Source organism: Phascolarctos cinereus, unplaced genomic scaffold (assembly GCF_003287225.1).
Source record: "Phascolarctos cinereus isolate Bilbo 61053 unplaced genomic scaffold, phaCin_HiC Scaffold_9;HRSCAF=440, whole genome shotgun sequence".
Lineage (NCBI taxonomy): Eukaryota > Metazoa > Chordata > Mammalia > Diprotodontia > Phascolarctidae > Phascolarctos > Phascolarctos cinereus.
Genome location: NW_027556402.1, coordinates 149,374,877 through 149,390,374, shown reverse-complemented (window position 1 = coordinate 149,390,374; position 15,498 = coordinate 149,374,877). Strand labels below are relative to the sequence as shown.

The window sequence follows — 15,498 nt, the reverse complement described above, 5'->3', positions numbered from 1 at the left end:
GGGCCCCAAAACTCTGGGTTAGCAAATACTTGATTGATTCTCCAAGTAGAAAGATATGACAACCAAAACTAGTACCAGTATAGAACTCAAATTCATTTTAAAAATATTAAACAGGAAGATGGTAAAAAAAAAAATATTAGGAACAAAATCAGTTCATAAAGTTTCATGAAGCAGTATAAAGGAGAACAAGCTTGAATAAAGATTGATGAGAGACTCTGCTAAGCTAAATCATTCCAAGGGCATTTACAAAATGAACTGGAAGCTCAATCAATAGACAAAAAGATGAAGAAAAAAAAAATCTAACGATCTTTACATACTTGGGTTTTCCTATGGGATAGTAGTTACTATGTCTATAATCTTTCTTTTAAATTGTTATGGGTCTTAATTAGGAGGTTCTGAAATATTCCAGGGCTCAATGCAGCCTGAAGAATATCATTCATTCACCAGCAGGCTCATCTGGAGAAGCTAGCCATCTATAAGAGGTCTCTCCTTGACTTGGATCTTGTACTACTTCTTTTCTTTGTTCTATGTCTCCTTTCATGTCAATGATTAGTGGATCATGAAACAAGATTACTGTCATTGTTATATTTTTTTAATTTATTTTGCAAAAAAATTTTACATAAACATTAAGAAATGCCTTGTTTGAAGAGAATCTTTGAGGTTATATTTTGCTTTACTAAATCAAGTGCTTTTTTATAGCTGGCCAACAGTAAGAATGATGGGATCTTATATTGTCTAAATCTTTTTTATCATTTATATTATTTATCATTTGAGAAAGCTTGCCATTCTTTTCAAATACCATTAATAAAGATGTATATGAGGCTTATTGTCATAAAATCATATGTATGTGGGAAAGCAAGTGAATCCATCAGTAGTTACTCACGGTCTTCACTTTTTTTGGATAGTAATATGGGCCAACATTTCCTCCCTACCACTGGTATCTTCCCAAGCATCAGCTACCTCAAGACTCCATCTTCAATGCCTTCAAGATTGTATCACCTCCAAAAGAGACCTCATAAGTATATACTAGTCCATCTGTGTTTCTGCTTTTGTTTTCCTTAATGCCATTTCCATGTCTTCATAAGAACATCTAAGACTGCTAAGTTAGAATCCAAATATGATTCCTATACTCTGCTTGATGGTTAAGATTGTTAGATTTTTTTTCACCTTTTTGTCTATTGATTGAGCTTCCAGTTCACTTTGTAAAGAATGCCTATTATCCACAATATGATATTTAATTAACATGTTCTACCTAAAATTAAATAAAAAGAGGAAAGTGAAATAGACTGTCTTTCAGAAATTTTTTAAACAAAAGAGATTTATTAAAAGACATTCCAGGTGAGGTCTGAAACACAGAAACTTTGGGAAAAGATATGATAATTTTAAATTAATCATTTTACACAAAACCATTAATATTAACCAACTGCTCGTAACTGGAATGCAGACATTAAGTCTGGAAGTTTCTCTGCTGCAAAGGTATCCATCCTCACATCTTTGCTATTTTAACAGGACAGTCTATGTTCTTGGTGTCTTTCCATTTCAACTCAAAGAGGTTAAAATGCCGCCATCGTTTCACTTCATACATTTGTCCTGTTGATCGGCTAGAACTTTGGCTGAAGACTTGGCATCGCAGATGAGTTCGTTACTGTCTCCCACATGTTCCTTCTTGACACTGTCTTTCCCAGTGAACTTGGCCAGCAGGTTGGCTAAGGTCAGGAGCTACACTGAGTGTCTTAATGTTGTCTTGGTACCAGTTTCTCTCCCAGGAGGTTCAATACTTCCTCACTGATGTTATTCTCTTCTGTCTCAGCTCTGAGTTTTGTCATCTGTTTCATTTCTTGTGGGCAGCATAGCAGATGATTATCACTCTGTCCAGAAGGTCAAGAGGAATTCCACAAGGAGAAATCACATCCTCAGTACCCACGATGACACACTTGCCTTGGAAGAGAAGATGATTATGGGGGCAATGGATGACTCCAGGGCACAACACAGGCAGGTGAAGCATTCAGCATCTGACATGTACACTTCATCAACAAACAGCATGCCAGGATCCAGTGCCTTGCATGATGTACTTGCTCACCACCTTGCTAAGCTTCTTGTCGCTTGTCTGTGATTTCAGTCTTCTCTGGCTTTAACTGTTAATTTTGGCCCGTCACGGAAAGGATATCCTGCCCACCCCGGGGCCTAGCATTGACAACATCCAAGTCTTTCAGGGCCACATTCTGAATAATCTCCTTTATTTGTGCACATATTCTTCTGCTTCAAGGGCAAATTCAATAGCATAGGTATCACACCTGCCTTGCCTCTTCATTGAACCACTGTTTGCCTCTGTGCATATCACATCTCCAGCCTCTGCTCGCTCTTTCTGCAAACTTTCAAAGATGCTGGAGTCCAACTTCAACTGCTTAGTACCTTTTGCTGTGTTAAGCCCCATAATTGCTTAGCTAATGGTTTTGCCATATCCACCCATAGGATTTTCAGTCTCACACGGATTTAACTCTGTGACTTCACCTTCATAAATTTCCTTGGTCTCCTTCATCTTCAGACCAACTGCTAGTCTGAAGTTTTCCATCAGAAGTGCTGTCTTAATTTGTGTCCCACCATGGGACAGAACGGGACCTTACTATCCAACTCTTGAGCAACTGCCAGGCTTAGGGCTATTCTGTCAGTTCCAAGAGGTCCTGCCCACAAAACAGCTTTTCCTGCCATTTTCTTGCTTTTGATTAATTCTACTAATACACTATACCTCACAGGCATTCTCCTGTTCCACTAACCTGAAGGCCACCTGATAGACCGGACCACTCTCATGGAGCCCCAGCCCCTTCACTTTGCTATGTGAAGTGATTCTCTGGGTGTTCATGATGCTCTTCACCTCCTGATCTCCACTGTGCAGCTGAGAGTGGCCCACAATGCATCAGGAGCTGTGAAGTGTCTGTCTAGAAAGACCAGTGAGCAGGCAAGGTCCAAGAAGCCTTTCAGAAATTTTTGAAAATCTTTTTAAAAACTCCAAGCTTCTCCATGAAACAAAGTCCCATCCTTTTAACACCAATATTCTTCCAGTCATCTTGTATGACTAGAAGTTATTGAACACTACAGTTTCCAAGAATTAAAACTGAGGCTCAACCAGTCAACAAAGAGTAATAAAGAGGTGCATGAGTGCGCAGTACATGGGAGAAATGCTATAATGGATGCTAGCAAAGAAACATACGATTAAAAAAAAAGCCATTCCCATAATGCAAGACTATTGCTAGACATTAAGCTCTACTAGTATCCTTTTAATGTCAAGAGAAAGCAGGGAACGTACATTGGGTGGATTCCCTGTGACGAACTGACAGGAGGAGATGGATGAGACATGCATAGGATGGGCAGGCATAGATGTCTTTCAATCTGTATCATTGAAGGGTACACCCACATTGATGAGATCACAGATGCAAATGACTAGCAATGAATAAATAAAATAATCATTTATTAAGGTCTTACTGTGTGCCACGCACTGCACTAAGTGCTAGAGATGCAGATACAAAAGTAGAGATAGTCCCTGCTCTCAAGGACTTTATATTCCAAGGGAGGACTTAGTTTAGAAAGTGAGGTGATGCTAAGTGGAGACATAAGGGAGTGGAATGATATACTTCCCAGCAGCAATGGCAGCACTGATTTTAGGGCTCCAAAGCTAGAAAGCGTGGGGGATGGGGGATGGAAGTTTGTAGGGAAGATTCATCCCGGGAAGATGGCTGGGTTGTAAAAACTGAAGCATAGTTGGGGCTGTCTAGATATAATAGAGCATGTGAAGTACTCACCATTCAGGACAGTAAGAGTCCAAGGGTGAACATTAACGGTTCAATGTTACCATGGAAGGAGTTCTCCAATTGAACGCTCCAAGAATCTGTCCTTGGATCTTTGCTTTTTTAACATTCTTATGAATTACTAGGAAATTTTCAGATGACTCAGGGATGGCTAAATAGGAAAGATAGCTAATATAATGGATGGCGATGTCAAAAAATGCAAAAAAATCTTGAGAGAAAATTGGGCAAATGTGAGATTAAAGATGATTAAATACAGTCCTATACTTGGTTTTAAAAAAATACTTTACAAGTACAAGATCGAGGAAGTATAGCTACTAGCAGATCATGTAAAAATGATCTGTGGATTAGCAGACTACAAGCTTAAAAAGAGTCAACAATGTAGTATGGTAGCCAAGAAATCTAATGTAATTAACATAATACTGAAGCAAAAGAAGCATGGTATCCGTGAAGTTGGAAGTAATAGTCCCACTGAACTCTACCCTAATCAGATCACGTCTAGAGTATTATGTCCAATTCTGAGCAGACTTGCCCAGGGTCATACGGCTCATATGTGAGGCCAGATTTAAACTCAGGTCTTCCTGATTCCAGGCTCGATGGTCTATGTACTATGCCACTTAGATTGAACTAGATGGTCTTTAAGACCCCTTCCAATGCTGAGATTCTAAAATGCAAAGGATCACTGCCGTGAGATGTATATGATAATAGCATTCATATAAAAATAAAAACTTATAACCTGCCAAATATAATACAAATTCCAATTAGTGCACAAACTAAAACTTAAAAATTAGGGGCAGTTAGGTGGCTCAGTGGATAGAGCACCAGCCCTGAAGTCAGGAGGACCTGAGTTCAAATCCGGCCTCAGACCAAACACTCGACACTTATAAGCTATGTGACCCTAGGCAAGTCACTTAACCCCAATTGCCTAAAATAAAGAAAAAAAAATTAGATCCTCATTCTTGACCTAAGAGATATTTTTTTCTACTTCATTAAATTTTAGTTTATGAAAAGGTCAGAGTTTCTCAAAGCATCAGTCAACTAACAACAAAATAAACAGCCTGTTCCTCTAAAAATATGCTAATTGTTCTTAAGCCTTACAATACTAGTTTCATTTTTAGAAAACAGTATGTTTTAACACTTAGAATAAGTCAATATACATTTTACCCAGAAGCTTTAAAAATTGAAAACAAACTTCATTTTTAGGATCTTGCATTCTGCAGTTCAATATGCCACTAAAAATAAATTAATATGATATTGATCCATCTATCACAGCTCTCCAGTGGAATTTTATTCTAAAAATGTATACAAGCAATGCTTCCAATTGGACATCACTTGGCTAAACAATCTCACATCACTTTAAAAATAAAGGAAACTAAAATAAAAAGTTTAATATTGGTCTGTGGAAAAAATGCTACTATGGGTATTTGACGTTTGCAAAACATTATCTGCAAATCAAAAGAGGAAAGCAGCTGCTTTCCAGCTAGAGAAGGTCAACAGATTCCTATGGTATAGGATTCTAAATAAAACTCTGGCCAGTCACAATGGAAACATCAGCAAAATTCAGGTAACAAAATCCCCAAATTTCCCTGGACATAGTTAAGTATTGCACGTACAGTGAAAGGATTACATTAACTTATGTTTTGTTTTCAAATGGTCTGAAACTCATCCAGGATTGACCTAAACATATGCAATATTTCTACATAAGGACAACTAGAGATCAATTTAATATTGTTACTATAGACGCCCCCTCATGCTTGGAATCCATCCCCTAGAAAAATTTTACATATACGTGTGTGTGTGTGTGTATGTATGTATGTATGTATATATATATATATGTATATATATATATATACGTATATATATATACGTATATATATGTATATATATATATATACACACACATATACATATATATGTATGTGTATATATATGTGTATATATGTGTATATATATGTGTGTATATATATATGTATATATATGTATACCTATTTGTGTCTAATGGTAGACATCTCTAGAGCGGGGGAGGGAGAAGAAAAAAACAAGAAATTAACATGATAATTTTTGTTGTATATTTGAAAGAAATAGCAAGTTGTACATAGTAGATATGCAATTTCACGTGCAATCATCTTTTTTTTGTACTATGTCTTAGAAATGCTTGTTTTATTCCATAAATTAATAAATCAAATTTAATAATGGTTCAAAAAAAATGAATCACCACCTGTCAGAATTTTTGTCTTCCTTCAAGGCTCAGCTCAGGAGGCTACCCACTCTGTGAAGGCTTCCTAATTCTCCACCCTCACATTTCATCCCACAAGTCACTAGTAATTTGCCCTTCCCTGAATTATCTTGTATGACGTTTATCTATGCACTGGTATGTCCAACCCTCCTCCCTAACCCACCCTGAAATGGAATGTAAGTTTCTTGAGGTAAAGAATTGTTTGAATTTTATTTTTGCATCCCTAGAACTCTGTCAGAACCTTAGAGTAAATGCTGAATACATTTGTTGAATTTAATTTCTTCCAGATCTGTGTACTTTTTTGTGCTTCCTAATTTTAAGTTGTCTAAATAAAATGTTTTATGTAATGTTATAAATTACATAATGTTGATATACTTATACTGTCATTTATCAATGAAAATCCATTTCTGTCAGAACTTTCAGCAAACACATCTACTCATCAGGCTACATTCCCGATGGAGACATTCATTCATACAGGAGTTTCTTCTGTAGAAGACCTGGCTGAGTTAAGCCATGGGCATCACAGTCATCAAGAGCATGAGTTGACTAACCGGGACAAGGTTTTTCTAGAGATCATCAAACCTGGACATTTTTTTAAAGAGGGGAACCAGGCAACCAAGAGTATCTAAAAAGGAAGTCCCGGAGAAAGTGACAGGAACCAGAGCCACAGACACTGCAGAAAAACGGAGAGGCAAGCTCTAGTATCGTTAGCTGCAACTGAGTACTGCTCAAGATTTCAATGACCAGCTTATACCATCAATGGATTCTAAGGTCTTTTCAGGCCTTAGCAGTTTTCATTTCCAACATTCTAACGGGGGAGGAGGTGAGGAAGAAGGCACAGAGAAGTTGGGATCTACATCTGTGGAAGAAAATCTCAAATCAACAAGATCATAGACCTTTCTGAATATCTGATTTTTTCCAGATGAGGAAAGAGGATCAGGAAGATTAAATTACCTGCCTTCTGACTCCACATCTAGAGAGCTATCTACCATGCCCTATTGTCTTGCCTAGGGCTTTGCAAATAATAACCACTTTAACTGAAAGAAACATCATTCTTTATTCCTTCATTGAATGACCATTTATTTACTATCTACTACATGATTCAGGGTTGTGCTTAAACAGGAAAAAAGCTTTTAAAACCTACTTTTATTAAACTCAAAAGCATATGGAAGTGATTGTTGATAAATCAAAATAAATTAATAAAATTTTTTTTAAAAAACCTATTTTAAAAACCTGGATACAATAGTTTGGTTTTTAAGCAGCTACTCACAGTTGGTCTTCTATTATAACTTTCATAATAGCACCAAAATTAGAACACAAGAAAAGGATAAACACTCTCTGCACCATGAACTATACCCATGCTGTGAACTATTAGCACAAAGAAAGAGTGATTATTCTTTTAATATCCGCATTTTTAACACCATCTTTTTTAAATAATGAAAAACAAGTCCAAAGTATTTTAGGTAATACAAGAATTAATCATCAAGTCTGTACTACAAGTAGTAAAAAGGTTTCTAATTACTTTGGAGAGCAGCCAAATCCTCAAAGCTTTGTCACTATTTCATGGAGAGAAGGATCCAGTGAAAATACTACATTATGTATTTATAAGACACTGGGAACATTATTTATAAGAGAAATGGGTAAGAAATGTTGTCTTTTTAATGAATACTCAAGTCAAATAAATGAAAAACCCTCTTTTCCCCTAGCTTTAATTTCCTTTAAAAAAAAAATTCTTCAACTACTAACTCAGCATGTTAAAAAAATAATCAGCTACTGGATAAAATAATTTCCAAAGATGTGCAATAAGATATACACATGATTTAGTTATTTGAAAAGTTAGGATGTAGTTTCTATGCAGAGGCATGTGCTACTGAAAATTTCTATGTAGTAGAGAAAATAACCAAATCAGATATATGAATTGTCAATCATTTGTAATCAAATAGCAAAAAGAAATTATTTAAAACTATATTTGCTGGAATTTCTTGAGAAATGCTAATAATGTTTTTGTTGAATGGAATATATTTAAATTTAGATTTAGTAACTAGAATATCTTGATAAAATTTTGTTATGTATTAGTCCAAAATGTTCTTATGACATCAGTTTAGACTAAATGAAAGCTTTTCCTATTTCAACATTGCCTTATAAGGTTTACAATTCAAATACTTGAATGGGGTAAGAAATAAAAATCCTTCCAAAGAAGGGAAATCACAATAAGTCAATCAGTTATACTTCCACAATTAAAGATGAGGCAAATATAAAATTTGAATATGAACAATAACTTTTAATTCTGAAATGTTTTGATAAAACCAGAGCCTTCTAAGTTTATATTAATGCTGAAAATAAACAGAATTCTTTGGAACTACTAAGCAACTTTCCTACATACAATACGAAAAAATTATTACTTCCTTGCACTAAGGGAGGACATGGGTAGCCCACAAAAGTAACATCACTTCTATAAGTGCTTCATTATCTACTCTCCAGGAGTAACCTTAACATTTAGTTTGTGATGAGGAACCTCCAGCAGGTTATTTAGCTTTTAAAATAACACTTCTATCAAAATTATTTCTCTACAATGTTTCAGTTCTAGAATTCAAAATAATTTAAAGGTTCTTTAGAATTTAAGCAACCAGGGCGGCTATGTGGCACAGTGGATAGAGCACCAGCCCTGGAGTCAGGAGCACCTGAATTCAAATTCAGCCTCAGACACCTGACACTTACTAGCCATGTGACCTTGGGCAAGTCACTTAACCCCATTGCCTAGCCTATAGATATAGACATATAGATAGATACATATTATATATATGTTATATACATTGCTTACATATATATAAGCAACCCTACATTAAAATGAAATTAAAACACAGGTGATTAAAAACCAACTGACTTTTTAAAAATGCATTCAAATTCACACATTCTTTAATAGGTTTTCTTTTAAGAGTACCCTCTTAGACTTACAATTATTTATTTTCCTGTCATGCCACATTAAAATGAACATAATAACTATAAGGCACATAAGATATTTTATTTTAGAGTGTTTAATTTGTTGGGGATCCCCCTCTACTAGAGATCAAATCTGTAAGGATTAGCAAGATGACTATTTCAATTGCTCCTAAAATAAGTTTATATTTATGTTGCGTGATTATCCAAGTAATGAACTTTATGTTTCCTAGTTTTAAATCACTCCCTAGGACCAAGTTAGGGGCTTACAGAGACGCATAAATTCTCTTAGACCATTAGACTGCCATATGGCACAATGACCTACACTAATAACAAACTCACAAGTTAACAAGTTTTCCCACTGCAAATCAGAGGAACAATTGGGCCAAGAATTCAACTACTCATTTTCTAATTTTCAGTCCCTGAACCACATTGAGGCTTTAAATTTTCATGTATGAAATCTGAATACAATAGTCCAGTGAAATACCACAAACTTCCACCAGGAAATAGAATAAAAATGTTTCCACAAATGTTCAAATGAAGATATTAACTCCTCCCTCTATCTCTGGGAACATGGATTTCCCCAGAATTAAAGGGGGAAGTTAATATCTAAATACATTGTGTTCTATACTGAAACTGAACTAGAAACTACCTCCCCTAAGGACTGGACTGACTAAATCTATGCATCTAGTCCCTTATGGGCAAGGGAGCTTTTTTCTTATACCGTAGTTTTCTCCAGATGGAAGGAGAAGTTAAGGATCATGGGAAATAGATGCCACACGAAGCAGGGGAAACCTTAGAACTTTGGAACTAGCGGGGGAACAGAATGGACCATAAGCTAGCACAAGCACCAAATTGCAAGTGAAAGGATGTAATCATAAGCAATTGGAGCCTTGTCCGACTTCCTGACCCACTTAAGGAGTCATCTGCCTGGGCGTATTTGGTTTGTTTTGTTTCCTGAGTATTGCTGCTACTTGGACAAGAAGATTGGCTTCACTGAGATGGAGGCTGTGAATTGGAGAGTAACAATGAGAGTTTTAAATGGCACCACTAATACTCATAAATATAGAAATGATCTCTTGAGGGCAGTTAGATGGCACAATGAATAGAGCACTAGCTCTGGATTCAGGGAGACCCGAGTTCAAATGTGACCTCAAACATTTAACACTTACTAGCTGTGTGACCCTGGGCAAGTCACTTCACCCCATTGCCTTGGAGGAAAGAAAGAAAGAAAGAAAGAAAGAAAGAAAGAAAGAAAGAAAGAAAGAAAGAAAGAAAGAAAGAAAGAAAGAAAGAAAGAAAGAAAGAAAGAAAGAAAGAAAGAAAGAAAGAAAGAAAGAAAGAAAGAAAGAGAAAAGAAAGAGAAAGGACCTCTCTTGCAGAATTTTTCTAACTTAGCTTTGTATATTATTTTTCTTTGACATTAGAATTACTCACCTACAAAGGTAAGCAGGATCACCAATAACAGAATGAGGGCACAGATACATGGGATCAATACCAGCAACAAAAGACGAAGGTATTTGGCTGATGCCAGCTTCTGAGAACAACTGCCACCCATGCTATCTTCGTCAGCTCCCAAGACCTAAAACAAAACAAACAACAGAGTTTTAACATTCTGAAGCAATTCAATGACTTGTATGTGATATTTTAAATTAATATTGTCCGTAGATATAAACTAGATCATGAGATTTAGAGGGAGAATGGACACTAAAACTTCCCTAGGCCACGAATTCAACCTGAAGCCAGTGAACTTGTTTGTTTTTTAATATTTTGATAACTGTACTTCGATAGAAGCGGTTTCATTTACAGTTGTGAATGCGAAAGTACAGAGTGGCTAAAAGCCTTGCAAATAATCACAAAGCAAGGAGGAAAAGAGACAAGATTCAACCCAGGTCCTCTAACAAGTAGATCAACCAACAAGCATTTGTTAAATGTTTACTTTGTGCCAGGCACTGTGCTTAAGTGCCAGAGACAAAAAGGCAAAAATGAAACAGATTTTACCTTAAGGGGCCTACATTCTATCGGGGCAATAAACATACATACATACATATATACATACACATATATATATACACATATATACACATACACACACACACACACACACACATATATTACATAGTTATGTACAGACACACATACAGACACACCACCACCACCACCACCACCAAGTGATTCTAGGAGGCTTGGCTACACGAGCCATCATTCATTCTCTGAAGCAGAGACCAAGTGGGCATGCTCATACAACTCATTCTGCCTCTCACCCTGTTTGGTAGTGGCCCCCCTCTCTTTAGAAATGGGATCTCCCCTTTCAAGCCCAGCAAGGGCTTTCAGGACAAAAAGAAAACAGCCATCTGCCAAGTTATTTATTTAACCCACCTATGCCAGGTACATATGTTCCCTAAGATTGCTCTCTTTTCCTATCAAATAAATTATCAAGTCAACACTTGGCCCCTTAACCACCCTTCAATGTTAATTTGGATTCTATAGGGAGAAACCTCAACACTTTAAAGCTACCCTCTCAGAGTTTTGTCCTCCATCAGCTCCCAGTCTCACTGTTAACATTAAATTTAAGACAATTGGCATAGATTCTAATGACCACCTGGATTTTAATAGACATATATACCAAGGAAAAAAAATAATTTACAGAAATAGCAGTTTTAAAAATAGCCATACTCTATTGCCACAAAGGGAAAGGGGGAATAAGAGCAACATGGCTAGCTTCCTTTCCATCCAGTTGTCCACTAGGGTATGGTTAAGGCAAAAGATTGAGGCAGCCAATGAGCAAGATGTTCTCTATACACAGAAAGGCACAGGAGGGGAAGTCAAAGCAAGTCATCCTAACCAGTATCCTATTCCTGCATCTCAGATGGGTGCTGGCTGGGTCTGGATTGTCCCTAGCTAGTCAATGTTTGCATCTGTCACTGGGGAGCAGTGATGCCTGACATCACTCAGTTTAGCCTGCTTTGGCAGAATTTGGCATACAGATTCTAGCTGGGCTGCTATTCTGGCTCCAGACTCCAAAATTCTCCATTCTTCTACCAAGTCATCATCTTCACTTCACCCTCTTTGCAAATTTCTATCTCTCATTTGTTGGCTTTTCCCCCTATACACTACATCCTTTTAGAGTCTGGGTCAAATAAGCAAGCAAAAAGAACACTTCTGTCTTGTATCTCCAACTACCTATTGCACATCTCTACCTGGATGTCCCATAGACACCAACTCAACATGGCCAAAACTGAACTCACTATCTTTCCCCTCTTCCTAACTCCACCCTACCTCTAATCTCATCACCATGCTCCTAACTCAAGCCTTGACTGACAGTCTCCCCTCAATTTCATCTCCCCTCTGATTAGAGGGCTGGAAAGTGGAGTTCCAAATTCCTCCCAATGCCTTCCTTTAAAGAGGGCAGAAACTGCATTGTGGGGCTCACTCCATGCTTCATCTGCTGCTCTGCCTGGTTTCATCTCCATGGATACCAAACATAGTGTCTTCTTCCCTCAGCTTTCCTGCCTCCTTTTATGTTGTCTACCTCCTCCATTAAATTATAAATCCCTTGACATCAAGAACTGCCTTTTTTTTTAAATAACTACTTCCCCAATGCTTAGCACAGTGCTTGGCATGTAGTAGGCACTTAATAAATGTTGATTGGATTGGACTGGAACTGTCCCATTATTGTTTAAGGTATCACCATCTCCATAATCCTTCAAACTTGTAACCTACATCCTTGAGTCTTCATTCTCCCCATTCCCACTCCTGCTCCACAATTAATCTGCTTTGAAATTCTGCCTTCAATAACATCAGCTGATTCTACTTTCATAATATCGCTCCCTTCTCTCCTGACACAGCTGTGGTACAAGCCTTCATTACCTCTCCCTCCTCTCCTCCACCCTCCTGACTTTCATGACTGGTCCTAGGTAAAATATTGTCTTCTGCAAGTAACGTCTCCCAATCCCCCCTTAATATTAGGGTCTTCCCTCTGAGATTTTTTACAATTTATCCTCTGTGTGTGTGTGTGTGTGTGTGTATTGCTTGCACATAGCTGTTTGCATATTGTCTCCCTCCATAGGCTGTGAGCTCCTTAAAATCAAGGATTGTTTTTGTCTTTCTTTATGATTCTTCATGACCCTGTGAACCATCTTGTCCATGGGGCATTCTTGGCAAAGACACTGTAGTGGTTTGCCATTTCCTTCTCCAGAGGATTAAAGCAAACAGAGGTTAAGTGACTTTTCCAGGGTCTTAATCAGTGGCTGAATTTGAACACAGGTCCTTTTGACACCAGGCCCAGTTAGTGCTCAATTCACTGAGCCACCAACTACACATAGTAAGTGCTTCATAATTGCTTGCTGACTTGATTTGACTCTGGGTAATGTATGAAAACCTTTAGAACTGAGGGACCACTGGAAAAGGACTTTGCTCACAGACAGCTATGGCCCCATCTCTCTTTGCTCTATGTCCCACATCTTTTTTTTTAAGAATTCCAAAAAGGTGGACCGCACAGATATGTATATATACAATGTAAATATAATGTAACTTAGTAGGGAGGAGTGAGCCAAGCAGGAAGACCTCATGAAGAAGATGGCACTTGAGCTCAACTTTGAAGGAAACTAGGAACAAAATGAGGAGAAAGTTCCTCGCAGATAAGAGGGGGATAGCCTGTGTAAAGACGTGGAAGTGGGAGATTCAGTATTCTTTCTACCACAGCAAGCTATTTTGTAATAGCAATATTCCAAAAACACATCATAGTACATTTAAAGCACGTTAAAGCATGAAATGATGTAAGATAACTCATAAATATCATCTCTATATTTCTTCCGACTTATCCATGTACTTCTGATTCACCATATTGCCAAGCCATTTCTCAGGAATAGGTAAACTTTTCACTTCTAATGATACCTAGCACTAAGATATCATCTATGATATCATCTAGCATCACCACAATATCATCTCTCAATCATCCCATTCTATTATCTTTGGAGATCAAGCAAAGCTAATGATACTACTGAATCAAGAGAAGGCAGTCAAGGTTAGTGCAGAAGATCACAAATATGTGAACATAAAAGCATGGGCATTTCTGTTGTCTATTCTTTGAAATATCTGTGGCTTATCACCTTCATCAAGGCAAATAATAATGATCTATTCATAATATCTAGGTTACTTTTTCCCATTTGTATACTAGATGGGGTCATCAGTGCTGCAGTAGATTCCCTTTTCCATCCAGGACTAAATATATAAGAAAAGAAAATAGGTAGTCAACTGGAAGCAACATGAAACTTTTGTTATTCCTCAGTGAGAACAATTTTTAAAAATTATACTTATCTCTAAATAGCCATAGTAACCTAGAATTTGATAAACTCAAGACCCAAGTTATTGGGACAAGAACTCACTATCTGACAAAAACTGCTGAGAAAACTGGAAAACAGTATGGCAGAAACTAGGTATAGACCAACATCTTACAAGGTGAGGTCAAAATGGGTACATGATTTAGACATAACAATTAGGGAAGCATGGAATAGTTTACCTGTCAGACATATGGATAAGGGAAGAATTTGTGACCAAACAAGAGACAGAGATGTAAAATGGGTACTTTTGATTATATCAAATTAAAAAGGTTTTACAGAAACCAATACAAACAAGATTGGAAGGACAGCAGAAAGCTTAGAAACAATTTTTACAGCAAGTGTCTCTCATACAGGTCTTATTTGTCAACTGTGTAAAGAACTGAGTTAAATTTATAAGAATAAGTTATCCCTCAATTAATAAATGGTTAAAAGCTATGAACAGGCAGTTTTCAGAAGAAATCAAAGTTAATTATAGTCATATGAGAAAGTGCTCTAAAATCACTATTGATTAGAGAAATGCAAATTAAAACAACTCTGAGGCACCACCTTACACCTACCAGATTGGCCAATATACAGAGAAGGAAAATGATAAATGTTGGAGGGGATATGACAAAATTGGAACACTAATGCACAGTTGGTGGAGCTGTAAACTGATTCAACCATTCTGGGGAGCAATTTGGAACAATGCCCAAAGGGCTATCAAACTGTACGTATCCTTTGATCCAGCAATCCAGCAACACTAGATCTGTACTTCAAAGACATCACAAAAAAGAGAGAGAAAAGAATCTATTTATACAAAAATATTGACAGCAACTCTTTTTATGTTGGCAAAGAACTGGAAATGGAGGGGATGCCCATCAGTTGGGGAATGGTTAAACAAGCTGTGGTGTATGATTGTGATGGAATACTATTGTGCTAAAAGAACTGAAGGGCCAGATGATTTTAGAAAAACCTGGAAAGAGTTACACGAACTGATGCAAAGTGAGGTGAGCAGAATCAGGAGAACACTGTCCCTAGTAACAGCAATATTGCATGATGATCAACTGTGAATGGACTTAGTTATTCTCAGCAATACAATGATCCAAGACAATTACAAAGGACACATGGTGAAAAATGCTATCCACCACAAAACAGACAATTTAGATTATGTAAAATTTTAAAGTTTTTGTACAAATAAAAGCAA

At 37.0% G+C, this 15,498-nt stretch overlaps 1 protein-coding gene and 1 pseudogene across 1 annotated transcript in view; both read right to left on the bottom strand.

Moving 5' to 3' along the window:
- CORIN (corin, serine peptidase) overlaps nucleotides 1-15,498 on the bottom strand; it is a 209,798-nt gene that overhangs the window by 156,844 nt on the left and 37,456 nt on the right. The window contains 1 exon segment of the mRNA XM_078148375.1: nucleotides 10,411-10,555. Within this exon segment, the coding sequence (XP_078004501.1) occupies nucleotides 10,411-10,555 (145 nt within the window).
- LOC110211350 (ruvB-like 1 pseudogene) lies at nucleotides 1,573-2,872 on the bottom strand (annotated as a pseudogene).